At 44.5% G+C, this 20,633-nt stretch overlaps 1 protein-coding gene across 1 annotated transcript; it reads left to right on the forward strand.

Annotated features, from left to right (window-relative positions):
* Positions 1 to 9,435: 9,435 nt before the first annotated feature.
* LOC115789177 (polycomb group RING finger protein 2) lies at positions 9,436 to 20,564 on the forward strand. Its single transcript, XM_030742456.1, has 9 exons — positions 9,436 to 9,667; positions 10,257 to 10,384; positions 13,640 to 13,736; positions 13,840 to 13,895; positions 13,991 to 14,120; positions 15,177 to 15,216; positions 15,318 to 15,416; positions 16,109 to 16,189; positions 19,368 to 20,564. Exons 2-9 carry the CDS (start codon positions 10,267 to 10,269, stop codon positions 19,740 to 19,742), a joined length of 996 nt encoding a protein of 331 aa, XP_030598316.1. The 5' UTR covers positions 9,436 to 9,667; positions 10,257 to 10,266; the 3' UTR covers positions 19,743 to 20,564.
* The last annotated feature ends 69 nt before the right edge of the window (positions 20,565 to 20,633 follow it).

Consider the following 20,633-nt stretch of genomic DNA (forward strand, 5'->3'; position numbering starts at 1 on the left):
CTGCCACCCACACCTCCAAGTTCACTCCCAGGCCCCCCACCTGAATAGGGACCAGTCCTTTTCCCAACATCGGGGCTAACTCACCAGTCACTGTACGCAGTTTTACTGTAGTTGGTTCCAACTGGGTTCCTACCGGCACCACGTCAGGTCTCATCAAGGTCGCAGTGGAGCCAGTGTCGACCAGAGCTGTGCACGGAGCCCCTGCCAGGGTGATGGGGATGTGACAAAAATCCCCTGCACGCGTCCAGCCCACCACCCTCGCGGACTCTGTGCTGTCGTCTGCTTCTGGGGGGAGCTGAGCCCCGCACCCCCAGCTGTACCGTTGGGCTCTGTCCACCGGCGCCCCGGTGGATTGGGACACAGAAGAAGGGGCCTGCGCCGTCCCGCCTACGCAGGCCCTGAGGCGTTTCCCTGAACACCGGCACGGTCTGGGCATCGCACGCTGATGTGGCCCAGCTGTCCGCACGTCCAGCAAACAGGAGGGTCTCGGCGAGGACGAGCACCGCGGCGTGAAGATTGTAGAGACACGCCTCGAACCAGTTCGGTCAATTCGGCCGCCCAAGCTGGCACCCCCTGGCCCGGGGCCTCCGGCACCGCAGCCCTCACCACCGGGTCATACTCGCTATGGTCGCACCCCGCAGAAGCCACCACGGCCTCCCTCTCCAAGGCCATCTCCAGGGCCTCGTGCAGATTGCGGGGGTGGGAAAGTTGAGTCTGGATGCGCAGCTCACCAGGGATAATGGCGCGGATGAACTGGTCTCTGGCCAGCTCGTTCTGCACGTCGATGGGCATGTGGGCATATGCTTTCTTCGCTAGCATCTCAATGTCATTAGCCAAAGCGCGAAGCGGCTCACCCGGTTGTCTCCGTCTACTCGTCAGTTCGGACCGCAGGACAGCAGGCTGGCCACACTGCCCAAACCGCCGCTGCAGAGCACCAACCAGAGCCCTGTAGTCACCCCTCTCCGCTGGGCTAAGCAGCAGCAGGCATGCCAAAGCGTCGTCAGTGAGGCACAAGGCTAGCTGGAGTGCTTTAGTGTCTGTGGACCAGGCCGCAGCATGCGCTAACAGTTCAAATTGAGCATGGAAGGCCTCCCAGTCAGCCTTACCGGAGTACTTGGGGGTTTTCACATTTGCCTGGCAGGGCCGGGCGCCACTATCGCCAAGCACGGGCCCCGCGCTGTTCGGGGCGGGCGTCTCCGCGCCCGCGTATATTCCTGCAGTCGATGGGCTAAAGTCAGCGGCGGCCGCCAGGCCTCTGGCAGTCCGTCTGAGGCGGGCCAAACGCTCTCCGGCACTGTCCGCTCCCTCAGGACCCAGCGTGCCCCCAAAGTCACTGTCCATAGCCTCTTTCTTGATCTTCGGGCGGGCCCCGGCCACATCTCGCTGCGCTGCCATAGTTAGCGCAGGCTGTCAACTGAGGTAGCCGAAGCAGGGCTAGCCGACGGTTAGCAGTTTGACTTCTGACACCAATGTAACGTTGTAAACACACTTCCACAGTCGGCGATGTTCACAACAAAGGTCGTCTTTATTAGCAGAAAAACGGCTGCTGTAGGCCACAGCCACGCCAACCACAACTACAACAACGGAACAGCAACACACACACACAGGCAAGCTCTCGGTCTTTTTTCTCTCTCCATGCTGCCTTCACGAACCTCCCGAACAGTCTGAAATCCCACAACATCAACACGCTCTCTAACTAAGAGAATCGCTACAGTATAAATATAGTAATGAAGATGGTGAGTATTGCACTAGGTGAATGAATATTGGATATTGCACAATATAGGAGTGATAGATATTTTTCAGTGAGTGTGTGTGCTCTGGTGAAGAAACTGTTCTCGAGTCTGTTTGTTCTGGCTTTGATGCACCTGTAGCGCCTGCTAGTGGTGAGAATTCCGGCTCTTTTCAGAGAGCCGGTTCTTTAGGTTCGGCTCCCAAAGCAGAGCCGGCTCTTTCAGCTCCCAATTGGCTCCTCAGATTTTACTTGAAAAATGTGTCAAATGAATTACTAATGTAAAAACATACATTATATCAAATGTTTCTTTATATACTCAGCATAGAATAGAGTGCTCCAAATACAAATTATAAAACAAAAGATTGACTCAGAAAAACCAAGGGCCTTTGGGGATCCTGTTTCTCCTTCCTGATTTGACCTGCCCTGTTTTGTTCCTCTAACTGCACTGATGGATGAACAGTTCGTATATGTCCCTGCAGGTTGTTTGTGGAGCCTGTTCGATAAGAAATTTTAACTTTGCAGTTAACTCTGTCTGTGTATCACATTAAAACGTGTCCAAACTTTACTACGTTTTCTGGCACTCATTTTCCTCACATTCTCGCGTGTAGCCTCTATGTAAAGCGCAACTTCCTCTAGCTCTTTCCTGTCTCTGAGCAAACTTTGCAGGAACCTCTCCCTCTCTGGTGTTTGTGTACTCACTGCGATGTGTCCATGGCCGCCCCCCCTCCCCTCCCGCTCAGTGTAGATGCACAGATGCTGCCACCCATCTTAACCAATCACCTGCGGGTTCCACAAAAAAAAAAAAAAAAGAACAAAAAGACAAAAAGAAACGGCTCACAATCAGGAGCCGACTCCCATCGTTCACTTCAAAGAGCTGGCTCTTAGAGCCGGATCGTTCGTGAACGACCCATCACTAGCACCTGCCAGAGGGCAGCAGGTCAAACAGGTCAAAGCCAGGGTGTGTGCTGTCCTTGATGATGTTTTTGGCTCTCCTGATGCAGCGGGAGGTGTAGATGTCCATCAGGGAGGGGAGAGGGCAGCCAACGATTCTTTGTGCTGTGAAGTCGCTGCTGAGCCTTCTTGATAACAGCTGTGATGTTATCTGACCAAGAAAGATCAGCAGAGATGAGGACACCAAGAAACCTGAAGGTGTGGACCCTCGCCACACGCTCGCTGTTGATGTAGAGGGGAGCTGTAGAGTGGGTCAGTCCTGTTTCCTGAAGTTGATGATGATCTCTTTGGTTTTCGTCAGCAAATTTGAAAATAAGGTTGTTATTGTGGGCCGGGCTGAAGTCACGGGTGTAGAGGCATTAAGGGAGGGGGCTCAGCACACAGCCCTGTGGGGAGCCAGTGCTCAGTGTGTGGGTGGAGGAGAGATGGGGGCCAAGTCTCTCAGTCTGGGGCTGGTTGGGAACATCTATGATGAACATCCTTTGTCCATATATAGCAACTGTCCCCCCTCTGCACACGTCCAAACCATCTCAGCTTTGCCTCTAACTCTCAGCTGTCCCTCTGATGTACTCATTTCTAATCCTCTCCATCCTGGTCAGTCCCAGTGAAAATCTTGACCTCTTCAACTCTGCCATCTCCAGCTCCACCTTCTGTCTTTTTGTCAGTGCCAACGTCTCTAGATGGCATGGTTCAGAGATTCTGTTTACAGTCCTTAAAAACCCCACAGTACAGCCCTGCTACCATTAATAACCCCCTGCAATAAAATAAAATATCTAAACATATCAGCAGCCTTGCTTCCTTTTGTTTGTGATTTCTCTTCTTCTATAGCTGTGACATTTTAATAAAATGTGATGGTGTTTACCTCTCTTTTTTTTTTTCTCACATACAGAACGACTCAATGACATAGTTTCATTTGGTCCTGTGTGACCCCACTCTATTAGAAATATTAGAAAATTATGGCTTTGTTAGGGATTATTTTTTACTCAGTGAATAAAGGACATATGTTTAAGGTAAAATCCAGTAAATTAAATAATTAACAGCGGATCAACCAAATAATAAACAATTAAATAATACATTAGACAGAGAGCAACTGATCAGAAAGTAGTACGGTACCTTCTCTCTTTCAGAGCACCTTATCTTGAGGACTGGCCACCGAACGTACAATTAGAACATCGCCAACGTCACCATGTTCTGTCATTAATCTGGACAAGATTTCTCTGTATTGATTAAATTAGAACATCAGGAAGAAGATGTGCCTATGACTGAGAGGAATTTGGGTCATGAAAAAAACTAGCCAGAACAAGACTGAATGACGAAGGTCAACTCATAGCGCCCAGAGATTGTTTATGCATAGATAATAAGTAGTATAAAAATGTTTTGGTTAGACAGGAACACTCAGAGAGAGAGAGCACACACACAGGCTGTCTCTTCTGAGTCCCTGCATGCATGTGTATTTTTCTGATCCTTTAATATATTAAATGTTTTACTTTTTTAATTAAAGTGTTTCAGGTGTCTTCCTTCACAAAAAACCTGTTTACCTGAAAGCTTCTTTATTTTTCCTAATGCCTCGCTCTGACCCGCTTTTCATTATTACTGCGTTTACTTCCATTTTACTAAGTGCCACCTCCACCCTGTCACCCCACAATCGTGATCAATCATGATTCAATTCAATTCAATTCAATTCAATTTTATTTATATAGCGCCAAATCACAACAAACAGTTGCCTCAAGGCGCTTTGTATTGTAGGTAAAGACCCTACAATAATACAGAGAAAACCCAACAGTCTAAACGACCCCCTATGAGCAGCACTTGGTGACAGTGGGAAGGAAAAACTCCCTTTTAACAGGAAGAAACCTCCAGCAGAACCAGGCTCAGGGAGGGGGGGTCATCTGCTGTGACCAGTTGGGCTGAGGGGAGAGAAAAGACATGCTGTGGAAGAGATTAATATAACTAATGATTAAATACAGAGTGGGGTATAAACAGAGTAAAAAGAGGTGAATGAAAAGAAACAGTGCATTATGGGACCCCCCGCCCCCAGCAGCCTAGGCCTATAGCAGCATAACTAAGGGGTGGCTCAGGGTCACCTGATCCAGCCCTAACTATAAGCTTGATCATAAAGGAAAGTTTTAAGCCTAATCTTAAAAATAGAGAGGGTGTCTGTCTCCTGAATCCAAGCTGGAAGCTGGTTCCACAGAAGAGGCGCCTGAAAGCTGAAGGCTCTGCCTCCCATTCTACTCTTAAGTATCCTAGGAACCACAAGTAAGCCAGCAGTCTGAGAGCGAAGTGCTCTGTTGGGGTGATATGGGACTATGAGGTCTTTGAGATAAGATGGTGCCTGATTATTCAAGACCTTGTATGTGAGGAGAAGGATTTTAAATTCTATTCTAGATTTAACAGGGAGCCAATGAAGAGAAGCCAATATGGGAGAAATATGCTCTCTCTTTCTAGTCCCTGTCAGTACTCTAGCTGCAGCATTTAGATCAGCTGAAGGCTTTTCAGGGAGCTTTTAGGACAGCCTGATAATAATGAATTACAATAGTCCAGCCTAGAAGTAATAAATGCATGAATTAGCTTTTCAGCATCACTCTGAGAAAGGATGTTTCTAATTTTAGAAATATTCCACAAATGCAAAAAAGCGGTCCTACATATTTGTTTAATATGTGCATTGAAGGACATATCCTGGTCAAAAATGACTCCAAGATTTCTCACAGTGTTACTGGAGGCCAAAGTAATGCCATCCAGAGTAAGTATCTGGTTAGACACCATGTTTCTAAGATTTGTGGGGCCGAGAACAAGAATTTCAGTTTGATCTGAATTTAGAAGCAGGAAATTAGAGGTCATCCAGGCCTTAATGTCTTAAAGACATTCCTGCAGTTTAATTAATTGATGTGTGTCATCTGGCTTCATTGATAGATAAAGCTGAGTATCATCTGCATAACAATGAAAACTGATGCAATGCTTTCTAATAATACTGCCTAAGGGAAGCATGTATAATGTAAATAAAATTGGTCCTAGCACAGAACCCTGTGGAACTCCATAATTAACCTTAGTGTGTGAAGAAGACTCCCCATTTACATGAACAAACTGGAGTCTATGAGATAAATATGATTTAAACCACTGCAATGCAGTACCTTTAATACCTATAGTATGCTCTAATCTCTGTAATAAAATGTTATGGTCAACAGTATCAAAGCTGCACTGAGGTCCAACAGGACAAGAACAGAGATGAGTCCACTGTCAGAGGCTGTAAGAAGATCATTGGTAACCTTCACTAATGCTGTTTGTTGTAATGTGATTTTTTTAAAGGTAACATTTTATTCAGTTGAGCTGAATAGAGATTGTTTTAACCAAATGGACAGGACATCCATGTAGCAGAGAGTTACAAAGATTCGTTTTAAATAAGAGCTCATTGACTTCACTGAGAAACAAAACACAACAACAGTGTAGCTACTTTATGGACAAGGCAGGGAGAACACTTTGAAAAGTGTCTCGGCATTTTTCCCTAAAGTGAAATGTTGCATTGTTCTGTTGTGTTTTGTTTACTTTGTTACGCCTTCTGAAATGTTGCTTGCTTACACTTCAGGGTCATCGCATTACTTGCACACAGTGACACACCCCACCCCTACCCCCACCCAAAAAGGTCACCCAGAAAAATGCAGGAAATGCTGCCCTTAAATTATATAGAGCGGCCCTGTTCTGCTCATTTCCAGCTTTATATGCTTATTCTTGCACTCTACTAGAGTATCTTTGCATAATTTCCAGAAGAAAATAATCTTTAATTTATCTCATTCTAGCTCTTGGGCAGCACCTCAGTTCATCCTCTGTCTGAAAAAACTTTATTTTTTAAAATTGTTTTAGCTCCTCCCCATTTAGACCAACTTTCCTCTGATTGGCTTCCCCTTATAAACAAAAGGTTTGGACAGCAGGGTGTGGAGCTTCAGTGCTCGCAGCTAGAGCTGTGTGAGGTGACCACATGATGTTGGTGTTATAGTTCTGCATCTGAGACTATGTTCACATGTACCTGGGTGGTGTTAAGTTTGTCAAGGCTCTGTGCGAGCGTTCACATGCCCGTTAATTTTTTGCCATATGTAGGATTATCTGGTCTCAGTGACATCATGCAGAGCCAAGAGCAGAGAAAACTGTCAGAAACTGAGAGTTTAGAAGAGTCAGTGTATCCCGGGATTACCTGTGCATACACTGATCAGATTATTTGAAGCTTTGGCCACGTCTCATATGAGTGTCCATCAATTTAACAGTAAACACGAGGCAGAAATAATGAAAGGCACAAGAGATCCTCTTCAGCAGTTTATTGAAAATTAACTTCCCAGAGGATGTGATTATTAAAAATGAACAAACTGGCCTGACTTAAAAAATCTGTAACCTGGCTACACAAAAAAACCACAACATTTATCAAAGTGAGACTTCGATGGGTCGCACAGATCTCTGAGCTCCTTATAATTCTAATATAAAGTCATGTCAGAACAATATTAAGTTTAATATTCATAAATATCCAAACATGTATATTTTCATTTCCAATATTCAGGATTGTCTTACTCACAATCAAAGAAATGTAATTCTTATACATTTCTTTGATTTGAATGATTTGTTTGAAATTCTCACAGAAGTCAGTCGGACGCTGCAGCAGTCAGATTTCTGGATGAGAGTTTGTGCACGTGGCTTTTTCATTTTCCTGCGCTGAGGTTAGAAGAGCTCCATAGTTTCCTTGAAGATGGAAAATTCACTGCAGGCTACAGCTTTAGGTTACACCGAGCTGGAGGGCAGACGGCAGCTTCTGAGCTGCATTACAGGAGTTATAGACTGCAGTGTTTCTCGGATTTAAACCATATTTGTGCCACTTTTTTTTTTAAGTTTGACTCTGTGAGTCCTTCACTGTGGGTGCATTTTGAGGGTGGGGGCATTTAATAATTAATTTATCTGTTTGTTCATATTTTTTTTTTTGGTTGTTTGTTTTACTTGATTTGGGTTTTTTTTTTGCGTGTGTGTGTGTGTGTGTGTGTGTGATATTTCCATCTTAAATTAAGCAATAGAGGAAATTAATTGTCTGTGCTCATAATTTCCTGGAGGAAGGCCATGAAGCTGCTACACTTTCTGTCCCCTCAGGGTAAACACGTCAAGCCTTTGAAATGATTTATAAATGTCGACATAGTAAAAAAATGTTTTACAATCAAATAAATGTGCTTCCTCAAATTGTGTAATTTTTATTTGTAATTATCAGACTCAGTTTATCCCTGCAGGTTACTGTGTGTCAGCTTCCAAATGCTAAATCATTTAAATTTCTACCTTACGTGAACGCTCTCTGCGCTCAGTGTCCACACATGGCTATTTAATTATTCTGAGCTAGGGGGGGACGGGGGGCTCCCTGCCCCGACAACCTGCTTCCCAGAGGACATGGCCTTTAAAAGCAGGCAGGGAAAGTCTACAGAACAGATGGTAGCTACTAGGGTGCATTCTGGGAGATGTAGTTAAAAAAAAAAAAAAAGCTGGATCCAGATTACAGCCTATTATTTCTTTTTTTGTATTTTTCTTTTAAAGTTTGTCTTTTGTGAGTCTTTCAGCTTTGGTGCATTCATAGGTGTGTAGATTTGGGAGGTGGGGTGGGGGGACATTCTCAGTATTTAGAACACATGAATTTGTCCCCCTCCCCCCAACAAAAACGTGAAAGGAAGCAGAGGAATTACCGAGGAAACAAAAGAGTTTTTCTTTGCATAAATAAAGATGTTTCTATCTTTGATTAACGCAGAAAAAGCACAAAAATGAGGAAAATCGAGTGTGTGGCAATCAAAATTTCCAAGGAGAGGATCCTGATAACGCTTCCCTTTAATATTCAGACTGTACACACATGGATGCAATATTAAATTTCAGGCCCTTAAAACTTTAAAAAGCGAAAGTGTAAAGCAGCCTGGGAGGATCCTGCTGCAGTTTTGGCTCTTTAGAAAATTAATTTCTGTTGTTCTCCTTTGAAATCACTCAGATTCAGTCAAGATGTCCATAATGTCAAAGAAGAAGGATTTTTTTCATTTAAGTTTTACAGTTTGTCCCGTAGGTCAGAGTACATCACCAGCTGAGGCGAATGTTAGATCAGTGAATTTTACTGTGATGTTGTGGATGAGACTGTCCATCCTTAAAGGTCAGAGGTAACTGCCATCATACTTTTCTTCTTACTTTAATGCCAGCTCTGCATTTGAAACGGTTTCTGGTTTCTCACAATTTTCTGTTAAAACTTTTTTCCCCCCAAGAGTTTTATTTTGTTATTTTTGTAGTTCTGCCTGTAAATATGTGCTGTTATATTATATTAGTTCATATTAATTTGCACTTAAATAGTTGTCAGAGTATTTAACGGTTTTGCATGTCAACTAGTCTGCACTGAAACCTGTGAAGTATTTGTTGGTAAGGTGGAAATCTGTTCTTTGTACTTTATTGTTATTTACTGTTTAATTTATTGTCTAAAAATGAAATTTGGACAATATATTTACTTTTTATAATTAAAATAGAAACGGAACGGGACTCTCTCGTTTGCAGTAAAATTTCTCTGAGTTGGTGGACCATCCGTGGGTCTCGGGCCCGGGGACACGCGGCCTGCGGGGCCTCCCTCCCTCTCTCTCGGTCACACACACAAACTAATTTACAGTCGGAGGAGCGGAGGGCGGGGCCGAGCGCACTGTAGCGCGACTTACTCTGAGAAATTAATCACAAAGTGGGAAATAAAAACGGAGTGCAGTGCACGGCCTGTGCGGGATGCACGCCATGGACAAAGTGAGCGGGGCCTGCGGGCTCTCTGGATCCGGATACCCCGTTTGCCCCGTGAACGAGGCGACAAAATAAAATCACGTGATCCAAAATGGGCAGTCCTCTGACGGTGCTGAAAAAAGCCATTTTCTGGCGCTGCTGCAAATTCTGTCCAAGTCCCAAATAATTTACCTGGATCCGCGCTGGGAGGAAGGGGAAACTTTGATGTCTGATCAGGTAGGAACGAAGCGTCGCGGATCGCTTTTGTTTATCGCGCACATCGCGACGCTGTTTGCGGAGGCGCAACGCGAAGCGCACGGTGTCACATTTGAGTCTCCCTTGTTCGCCTCCCGATACAGCAGCCCTGTCAGTGAATTTAAGATGGCTGCTTTGTGTACCAGTGTGATTTTCTGCGGCTCCGTGCCCCCTTCAGAGCCGCAGGTTTCGCCGCTGGTGCTGGGTTGAGGCGCTCGCTCGGACGGCGGAGCTCCGGGGAAATGGAAACGCTCTTTGTTGGGCTCGAGGAGATGAGCTGGTGCACGAGATGAGGCCACACAGGGGCGATTGAAGAGTCCGCCGCCGTGTGACCCCCTCACAGCCTGCGTTTAGCTGCACAGCTCCGGCTCCCGGCACGTTACTGAACCCAGCACCGTGATTTGAGGTGTTTTCGTCGGGCTCCGTTTGTTGTGGTTTCGCAACCCGCTGTCCCGGTGACGCGCCTCAGACAATGTCTGAGAGCAGCCGCACACAGTGTGGGGGATAACTTGTAGTCTCCAGCAGTAAGTGCTCATAAAAAAACCCCTCACGTTTTCTGCTTCTCCTGCAGATCAGCCCAGATGGATAAAATGCAGCCGAACCGGATCAAAATCACTGATCTGAACCCGCACCTCACATGTCCTCTGTGCGCCGGCTACCTGATTGATGCTACAACCATCGTAGAGTGCCTGCACTCCTGTAAGTTCCTCACATGAAAGCACCACCTTACCTGCATGCACACCGTTTCTGTTAACCCCAGCGGGACATTAGCACAGACCTGACAGGAGCACGGAGACGTCCCGCTCCTCTTCAGGTTGTAGGGAGGTGAGCAGGCATGATGTTGAGTCGCACACTCCACCTTAATTAGGCCTGTAGGAGGTCCACTTCAGGGACCACACTTGTGCAAAAATATGTAATGCATGCGTAACAATACGTGACTGTTCATGCACCTGCGGGATTCTGTTTAAAATGGTGGATGTTCATATTAAACATGTGCAAAGTTTCAAGTAATGAGGTCGAGCAATCTCTGAGTCACAAGCTCAGGCTTCAGCCTGACACTTTTCTAATCTTGGGTCTGCATGATGTCACAGAGAGGGGATATCCCTAATATGGTCACTCAGGAACCCACCAGAGCCCGTCTATGGAGAGCCACTCCACTCCTTATTAATGCTGCTGTTGTGAAAATGGCTGCAAATATCCTCAGTGAATAAATGGACCTGCACAGTTAAAATAATTACTTACACCTGCTTGGAGAACCGGGGTGGGCAACATGGTTTATTACTTGCATGAAGGACCACACTTTGAAAAATGGAACTGAAGCATGAAGCACAGAGAGCTGATGGACGTGATGGACGAGAGCGGCCGCACAACTTTGTGTGAGCAGACGTCGGCCTCTCTGTGCCTGTCAGGTGTGCTGTGACAGGAAAGAATCCACTGAAGTGCTGAATTGAGACTTTTCTCTCTGGATGTTGGAGGCCGGACGGAGACGATCTGCTCGCCTCTTCTGGCCCTCAGGACTTATTTTGCTCTTGCATGTTTTAGGGGAGAAAAAAAAAAGCCCACATTTTATCTTTGTTTGTGTAAATATGGTATCAGCTTTATGGCTGAAATCAGTTGACACAAACACTCGCATCCTGCTGCTGCGTGCTGGTTGGTCAGTTCAGGTTTTATGACAGGGCTCACTCATTGGATGCTGCCTGTTTACAAGCAATAATTAATCCAGACGTTAGAAATGTAATTAAACCACAGCAGAAGAAGCAGCTGGTTGTGGTGGTGGATGGTGACGCTGTCGTCAGGCTGCTGCTGGCTTCACGCCTCGGGTCAAAATGGCGGATGCCATAAAGCTGCTCGTGATGCTGTGATGTCACTAAAACTTACAGAAAGACATTTTACTACGACATAAAAGAGACTCCAGCTGCAGCCTTAACTTCTTCTATCACAGACAGGACAAACATTGTTAGGAAAGTGTATATGTTGGTCTGCAGCTGCACAGTCCCTGTGCTTTGACCCAGCTCCCGCTGTGAGTGCACAGGTCCCACCGATCTTCTGTTTGCAAGGGCAGCCAATTGGAAGAAAGATGGCTGAACGGGACCATGTTTCAGACAGAGGGTGAACTGAGGGGCTGCATCAAGGCTCACAATAAGATAATAAGGATTATAAGCTCCTCTAGTAGAGTCCAACAATAAAAATATGAAGTAGAAATGAGTAGAATGGGTCCACTTTAAGGCCTACAGACTAACAGAGGTGGTGTTGTTTTTATTGTATGTTATTAAAAGCGTATCAGAAGGCGTGTCGGCACCTTAACACTAATTAAATGAAGTGAATCTTAATGTCGCCGAGGGGACGCGTGTCTTGGGTATAGTGCGTCAATCTGTTGCTATACAGAAAGCACATAAGCAGAAATGGCAGGAACGTGTAGGACCTAAAATGATCGTCATAAAACATAAAGAAAGGAGCTGTAGACGGTTTCAGATGTTTGTTCACTCAGTCATGCAGTGCTCAGAGACTCTCAGTGTCTGCAGTCAGTTTTTCTCAGGAAGTTTCCCAACTCACAGAAGTGATTCAGGAGTATCTGCTTGGCAGCCTTAATAAGACCTCTTTCAATTCTCCAAATACTAAGGAAAGGTGCTTAAATGCTTCCTTTGCCGCCTCCTTTAGCGGAGGATACGCTGGGCAGTCCTTTATGAAAGGAGAAGCGCTAATGCCATCCAACAGTTCACAGTGACGCGCCATCCAACTAACAGGTGGTTAAGATCATGTAAATGTTAATTATTTTCCTGCTGCATTAATAAAAGCTGATTCTTGTTGAGATGTAAAGAACGCAGCTTTAATTTCCTTCGGGATCAATAAAGTATTTATCTATCTAATCTCTCTCAAACCAGTGAAGAAGTTATAGCAACAATATCAAAGTGTGTTTAAGGTTTGCGTTAATTAAGCCTGAGTGTCGTTGTTGCACTGCAGCCTTTACAGTTATCATGGATTCATTTTTACTTACTGGAATATATGATCGACAAAAGAAGCCTTAACAAAGAGGAGAACGAGAGATTACACTGGAAAACATAAGATCTATTTAATTTATAGGCTTTATGTTCTTTTTTTTGGAATAATTCAGTCCTCTGTAATGATGTGATATTTTTTGCTGGTGGCTCTTGCTTTTATGACCTGCATGAAATGATGTGGTACGAACACGTTGGGGTGGACTGAAACGCGTGCTTTAAGACATTGTAGTTTCAGCACAGCGGCCGTCTGCCATCGTGCCGTTGAGCAGTGAAGTGAGTGCGCGGATGGATTCTCTGAGGGAGTCCTGATAAATCCTCCTTCACTCCTCGTCACACTGATCAAGGAAAAGCAGGAAGTCTGCAGCAGTAAAGATGGTGGTAGAAGCATTTTTGACTGTTGATTGTACACATTACATTTAAAATGAAAGATAATTTAGATTATGCTTCAAATTGAGTGCTCAAATACGCAAACAGAAGTGTGTCAAGACTTCAGGGACTTTGATTTTGTGCCTCTATAATACTATAATATATTTTTTAATTACTTTATTACACACGTACACGTAGGGAGATGGCAGGGTTCATTTGGGGTCCCGTGGGCACTTTGTCACATACTGAAAGCCACATTCATCCATTCACACAGCACTTTGTTGTATGCATGTATGTATTTTTTACCTTTCACATACAGTGATGGGTGGTTTGGGGGTTCAGTATCTTCCCAAAGGTCACTTCGTCACGCAGACTGAAGGAGGCGGGGATTGACGCAGAGGCCTATGGGACCTGAATCTCCTGAGCCAAAGCTCTAAGCCTCTAAATGTAGATACACATCAAAGAAATGGCTAAATTGTAACTAAATTGTATGTTTTGCACCCTGAGTTTTCCTCCTGAGGTTAAAGGTTTGTGTTCATGGACTTCCTGCCGCTCGTCTCCTAATTGCTTGTTCTCTCTCCACATTTAGTTTGTAAAACATGCATCGTTGCCTTCCTCGAGACAAACAAGTTCTGTCCTCGATGTGACGTCCAGGTTCACAAGACGTGTCCACAGCTCAGCATCAGGTAATCAAGTCTGCTTCATGCCACCTATGTTTTATTTTTTTTTATACATCTCCGAATCCGCGGTATTTCATATCTGACATCATAAATCTCTTTTTCATTCCAGAGCGGACAAAACTCTACAAGACATCGTTTATAAGCTCGTTCCGGGGTTATTCAAAGGTAACGCCACATTTTCGAGAGCGAGCGAAGCGTCTCGGTCACGATCTTTGCCGTAGGCTTAAGTTTTATGATGCCTGTTGCTTTTCTGAACCCAGATGAGATGAAACGGAGGCGGGACTTTTATGCAGAGAATCGTGTGCTGGAACCAGGGGAAGTGGTGGAGACGTTTAACATAGCGGAGGATGAAATTATCAGTCTGTCCATACAGTTCTACGAGAGGAACAAGTGAGTCAGCCAGTTCCTTCTTTTTACTTTACTCAAGAATTAAGAGGGAGGACCGTTAATCTCTGAAAGTTGCTCAGAATTTAGTCAATTATGTGTAATGGAAAAATTACAAAGACACACTGACAGTGTCAGAGTCTGCGTCCAGTGTACTGTACATGTTTTTATATCCAGATAGTTCCCAACACAATCCTATTTAACTGTTTACAATTAAGATTAACAAGATATACTTTATTTATCCCAAAAGAAAGAAGGAGCCCAGTAAATAGAAAAAAGTTTAAGCGTTCAATGAAGCAAAACCCAAATTGCAGGCAATAAAAAGCTTAATAAGTCAAATGTAAAGAATCAGATTAAAGATTCTATAGAAAAACGTCCTCTGCTGTCTGCCCAGTGAGTGGATGCAGAGTTTGGTCTGGGTCATTCACAGTCATTGGGATGACCAGACACTGTTTGGATTCCTCATCAGTTGACACAGATGTCAGCTGTTTGAATGGACACACTGTTTGGATTCCTCCATCAGCTGCCAGCTGATGGAGGAATCCAAACAGTGTGTCCGTTCAAACAGCAGTGATGGAGGCGAATTCCCTCAGCGAGTATCATGGACTCGTTCAAACTCTGTGCTGCTTCAGGGTTACAGGCGTCTCTCCGGGCAGTAGAACTGCCGAGCATGTCACCTGAAGGTTTTCCATCCCAGGAGTGTAACAAAAAAACATTCACCATCACATAAAACACAATCTACAACAAAATGCGACTATCTGTTAATAAAGTCATTAAAAAAATAACTGTGTGAGTTCCAATAACAGGCCGCCACTCAGCACGGTGCAAAGAAATAAATGACCTCCAACAATTATATCATGTCTTCAAACATGCAGCTAGTAGCCAGTTAATGTTGCGGTCAAATTTTAACCCGAAATTTATTTTTGTTCTGACTTTGAACTGTTTATAACTGGAAGATTTGATCGAGAATAATCCGATTCATAAATATCATTAATATGTAACCTGTGTGAAAATACATTTTAATTCTTGTTTAACAGTTTTCTTTCTTATATTTGCCTGCAGAAACAATGAGAGGCAGCATTCAGAGATGGAAGGAGACAAGGTAAAGTGAAGATGTTCAAAAGCAGCTGCTGAAGTTTAATGTGGTTTTCTGGTCCTCATCCTGGATTTATGTCCCCTCTCTGCTCTTCTTTTTGTTCTCAGTCCAACGGTAAACGCTTCCTGCAGTGTCCAGCAGCCATGTCTGTCATGCACTTAGCAAAGTTCCTCCGCAGCAAGATGGATATCCCCAACAACTATCGGGTAATTGTACCCGCTGCTGCCCAGCACCGTAACACTTACTATACTGATTCTGCAGAGCAAACATTTAAACTCCTTGTTGCTCCATAGTAGCTGCTAAAAAGTGGAGGTCATATTGGGTTGCATTTGTGGGCTATAAGAGTTCTGGCAATCACCGCCGCAGCTCCCTGTAAAGCTGTGAAGGTGCTGCAGGTGGCCTGCAAGAAGTAATTCACAATAAAGACATTTAAAAACCACCAAGTCCAGCACCTCATCAATGGGAAGACCACTGTTTAAAAATCCCTGTAAGCTACCTGTTCACTGAGGGCAAATAAAGCATCAGCACTTCTAAAAAAGCTGAACAGAGAGTACTGGATGGAAATGAACCATTTGGATGGGTACCATGTGTATGTGAAGGTTTATGTAAGGGTGGGTGGGGATTTTATCCAGAAGCAAAATATCTGCAAATGTGATCATATTTCCCAAGTTTAAAATCAGGAGCATAAGCTGACCGTGATCTTCAGTAAAGTTTGGACAATCTCGTGTGTTTAAACAAGTTTTTTTTATTTGCATTAAAAATGTTTCTTGCATCGAGGCTTACTGCGAATCCTCGGCCGTGATAGTTTATTTTGGTATGAGCTTCAAATAGACCTTCTGGCAGGTGGACATCTTCTCCATCTTGCGTTGTGTTAAATGGGTTTCCCGGTCTGTTCCAGGTGGAGGTGCTGTATGGAGATGAACCCTTAAAGGACTACTACACACTAATGGATATTGCCTACTTCTACGAGTGGAGACGAGTGAGTGAAACCTTCGATGCCTTTGAAACACAAACATCAATGTTCAGGTGTAGTTTGGATTCAGTGGGGGATAAAGTTGTTTTTTTCTTTTGTTTTTTTTTAAAAATAGTTTTACCTATTATTTCCATTTTTTAATGATAATGACACACAAATGGCCACAATTGCTCATTAAAGCAACTATCTAATCAGCCAATCACGTGGCAGTAACTTGGTGCATTTAGGCATGTAGACGTGGTGAAGCCAGCCTGCTGAAGTTCAAAGTGAGCATCAGAATGAGGAAGAGAGAAGAAATGTTTGTTGGTACCAGACGGTCTGAGGATTTCACAAACTGCTGCTCTGTTGGGATTTTCCCACACAACCATCTCCGGGGTTTACAGAGAGTGGTCTGAAAAAGAGAGACTATCCAATGAGTGGCAGCTCTCTGACTTCTGCCATCACCGAGGGGTCTTCACTCAGAACGGGCAGACCGCTTCCAGCTGATATGAAGCACAAGTCACTCAAAAAAACCGAAGATTTTCCCACAGGAACCGAAGCTGTTGCATCCATGGTCTTTGCTTTAAAGTCACCAGACCTTTAAGAAAGCTCCAAAATGATCTCTGTAAGTTGTGTTAATTTGAAATCTAAAAATCTAAAATAGCTCCTTACTAATTACTTTTACTAATGTGATCAGGACAGTGTTAGACCAGCAACTCCTCAGTTCTCTGACATAAAATTAGACTTCATGTCGAAGGTGTCTGGTGGTTTGAAGAGAGCAGTATACCGGCTTCGAGCCCCTGATGGTAAGGGAAAGATTATGGAAATGTTATAAATGTAGTTTAGCTTGTGCGCATTAAGCAGTACGTTAGTTTCTGTGCTGACTGTAGTAACGCTCTCTGTGAAAGAGCTCCTCATAGCAAATCCTTCAAACGAGGCAGACCAAAGTCTGCTGTGATGGATTACTCGTCCCCAACGAGCTTCAAGTCCGTGCAAGTTGAACTGGTGTAAACTGTGAAATAAAAGCAGGATCTGCCAGGAAGAAAAAGAAGACACTCTTAAGAGAACAAGCTCAAACAGGACAGATCACTGCGTGGTCCTTCATCAGGCTGACGCTGTTAAAGACGTGTTAGTCAGACGGGCAGCTCAGATCGAGCAGTTTGGAGAGAAAATCAGAGGTGAGCCTGAGAGGGTTTGGGCGTGTGCAGAGGAGGGCTGGTGGATATACTGGACAAAGGACACCCGGCAGCAGGAAAAGAGGAAAACCTCAGAGGAGGTTCGTGGATGTAGTGAAGGAGGACATGCAGAGGAGGATGCTGGGATAGGGTGAGGGTGGAGGCAGATGATCTGCTGTGGTGACGCCTGAGGAGAAGCTGAAATGAGTAGTTCATCATTTTCTAAAACCTCATGAGTGTGAGTTTAGTGAATTCGTGATGGTTACGAATAGTTCCTGCAAATATGAAACTTCTTTTTCAGCAACAGCGCCAACTACAGTTTACTATAGACAAGGGTGTGTTAATTGTTCTGACCTTCGTCACCAAGTCCTACAAAATCTGCCGTTTTCAAACGTGTACTGCAGCCCTCAGTTTAATAAGACACACCCAGCAGAGCTGCGCTCACCTGCATCAAACCTTTAACCCACCGGTTCCCAGCTGATTCACAAAGCGAGCGATCACCCTCTCCTCCACCAAGGAGAGATGTGAAGTTCTGATGTGAGGAATCTGTCGTTCAGGGCTTATTTTCCTGCATTTGAAACATTTTGGTTTCAATGAAAGAAATAATCACCTGTGCTGTGATTACAACTCTTTTTACCCACTTTTCAGTGAGGTTTAATTTAGTTATTAATGAAATGAGATACATTTTTGTTTTTCAAATGACAAGAATTGACAGAAAAATTCATAGACTGCTGTTAGTTGCGGTAAAACAGACTCTTTATGGGGGCCAGTAGTGCTTCACCCTCCAAAAGTGCAGTTTAGGCCAGGAAATCTGATCATGTGACTTTTTTTTTTTTTAACATTTCAGCTTTGATGCTTGTCGTTTAGGAGACTGCAGCATGTCACCTGTACAGGTGGTTGCAGGGATGTGCCGAGGTCACAGTTTGCCACGTGATGACCAACACATGAAGCGCAGCCACGGCAGGCTGTGTAACACCTGCTGATTCCCAAAGACTTCAGCTGGAGAGCTGACTGTTCTGTTATGCCTGCACTAACTGTGAGACTGTTTACGGAGGTCACACATCACATCTTTTTGCAGCCGTAGGAGTCGCCCCCTGCTGCTCACTAGGAAGAATGCCAGATTAAGGCACTTTGTTGCTGTTTTCACTTTCTGTGGACCTGGAAGCTATGTACATCGTTTTTATACAGTCTGTGAATGCAGGCTGGAAAATTATTTATCCGATAACTTCTCCCTTAATGCGCCACTTTGAATTACAGGACGACATCATCTCCTTTCCTTTCAGAAAGGACGGCTCGGTCAGTGCTCTGCTGAAGGAATCAGAATCAGGATCAGAATACTTTATTGATCCCAGAGGGAAATTTCTGTTGTTACAGCTGCAACCGTTTCATTTAAACGAGTAAACCAAAAACACAGTAACATACACTAAAGGCATAAAAATATAAAGACTAAAGAGATAATTTGACTATATACACATCTAAATCTATACACATATAAAACTTCTGAGTGCAAAATTTCTTAAATAGGTGTCATTATATATATATGCACAGTCCTTTTTTGTACAATGTATAAGTGTATGTACAATGTATATGGAAATTTAAACAATTTTATGTACAATTGAATACTGATAAATGAATGACACTGATGAACCACAATGTCACCTATATGGAGGTAATAAAGGAAGCAGTGAGGCAGCTTTCTTTGGCCTTTTGAGGAATTGACCAGCTTTAATTTTGGCTGCCACGCTGGTATTTCAGCTTCACTTGACTCTGTCGACTCAGTGGTTTGCAGCTGATGGCGGTGACGTGGTCATTTTCAGCCCAGGATGAACACACTTTTGTTGCTGTAGTGTTTCTTGCAGCAGGGCTGTATATGTGGGATTGGTTTAAAAATGGACTGCAGTGTGTGTTGTTGGTGTGTAAATGCTTTAATAGTGAAGCTCTGCACATTTTTGAAGATGAACAAAGGAAAATTTAACCTCCTGTAAGCAAATATTCTCTGTAACAGCAGCTCTGTGTCTGTCTCCGTGTAGACTGGACCCATCCCTCTGCAGTATCTGGTCAAACCCACCCGGAAACGCAGGAGGCCGTCCCAGTCTGCCGCCCAGGGCCACTCCGATGGCGTCAACACCAGCCCGACGTCAGAGAGCGACTCTCAGAGCGACAAAGTCCACAGTCCTGCCGCCGCTCAGCCGGCCCGAGCCTCCTCGCAGTCCAGCCCGGCGTCCCACAACCTCTCTCCCGCCATCCAAAGCTCCAACGGTACCACTGTGCCCAACAACGCTCAGCGACACGCCCTCGCCTCCAAACAGGCCGCTCGCAAGGTGACTGTCAACGGCACGAGCTCCGGGGCCGGCAAAGAGGAGGCGAGGGGGGGTGACAAAAGCGGCTTGCCCCCGACGACCTAACGCGCGGGCGCGCGCGCACGCAGCGGCGGGGAGGACAGTGTTGGAATTGCTTCCCTGTTTCTTCGTGCAGAGCAGAAACAGCTCGGGCCTTCACCCTCCCAGAAACGTGGGAGTCGGATTTCTGTTATCTTCCAGCAGGACAGACTGAAACGTGCAGCCAAATAGACACTTGTATGTATGTGCGTGTGTGTGTTTGTGTGTTAGACTAGAACAGTGCACACATACAAACTGTACAGTATGTATCAAATGTGAGCATGTGTGCATACATATGTATAAACTTATCTTTTATACAAGATATTGTAATCGTTTTGTATTGTACATGCAGTGGGTCTGTTTCATTTCCCTGAACATCGATTTGGCCTCGTTGGCTGTGCAGTGAGACTCGCTGCTGAGGTTGGATGTAAACATGAAGTAAAATCCTCGCCTTTAAAAAGTCAGACATGTTAATAACTGCTGTATAATTGTCCAGTATAAGCAACAGCTCATCAGGTAACACGCGTTCATTAAACCGTTGATGCACTTTGTTACGGTCACGTCACGCAAGCCGACGAGTATTTTCCCGACAGGAGAAGCATTTATATCCACAGAAGCACTACGGAGCTGCCGGCGCGCTTTCCTTCATGGCAGCCGGAGAACTCAAAAGGGATTTTTGGATATTTGGCCATGTTTGTTGTAGTTCCATACATTTCAAGCATTCCTTTTTTTTTTTTTTTCTTCCCCCCTTTCTGTTAAAAAAAAAAACTGATACTTTTTGAAAAAATAAAACAAAAAAACAGCCATATGTGCATGTTTTAGGTCAATAAAATGTTTACTTACTAGGTTTTTCTGACCTGAGTGTCCTGTTTGTAACTCACATGTACTGCTCAACATCCTTCCCACTGACCTGACCCC

This window comes from Archocentrus centrarchus, chromosome 1, assembly GCF_007364275.1.
Source record: "Archocentrus centrarchus isolate MPI-CPG fArcCen1 chromosome 1, fArcCen1, whole genome shotgun sequence".
Taxonomy (NCBI): Eukaryota; Metazoa; Chordata; class Actinopteri; order Cichliformes; family Cichlidae; genus Archocentrus; species Archocentrus centrarchus.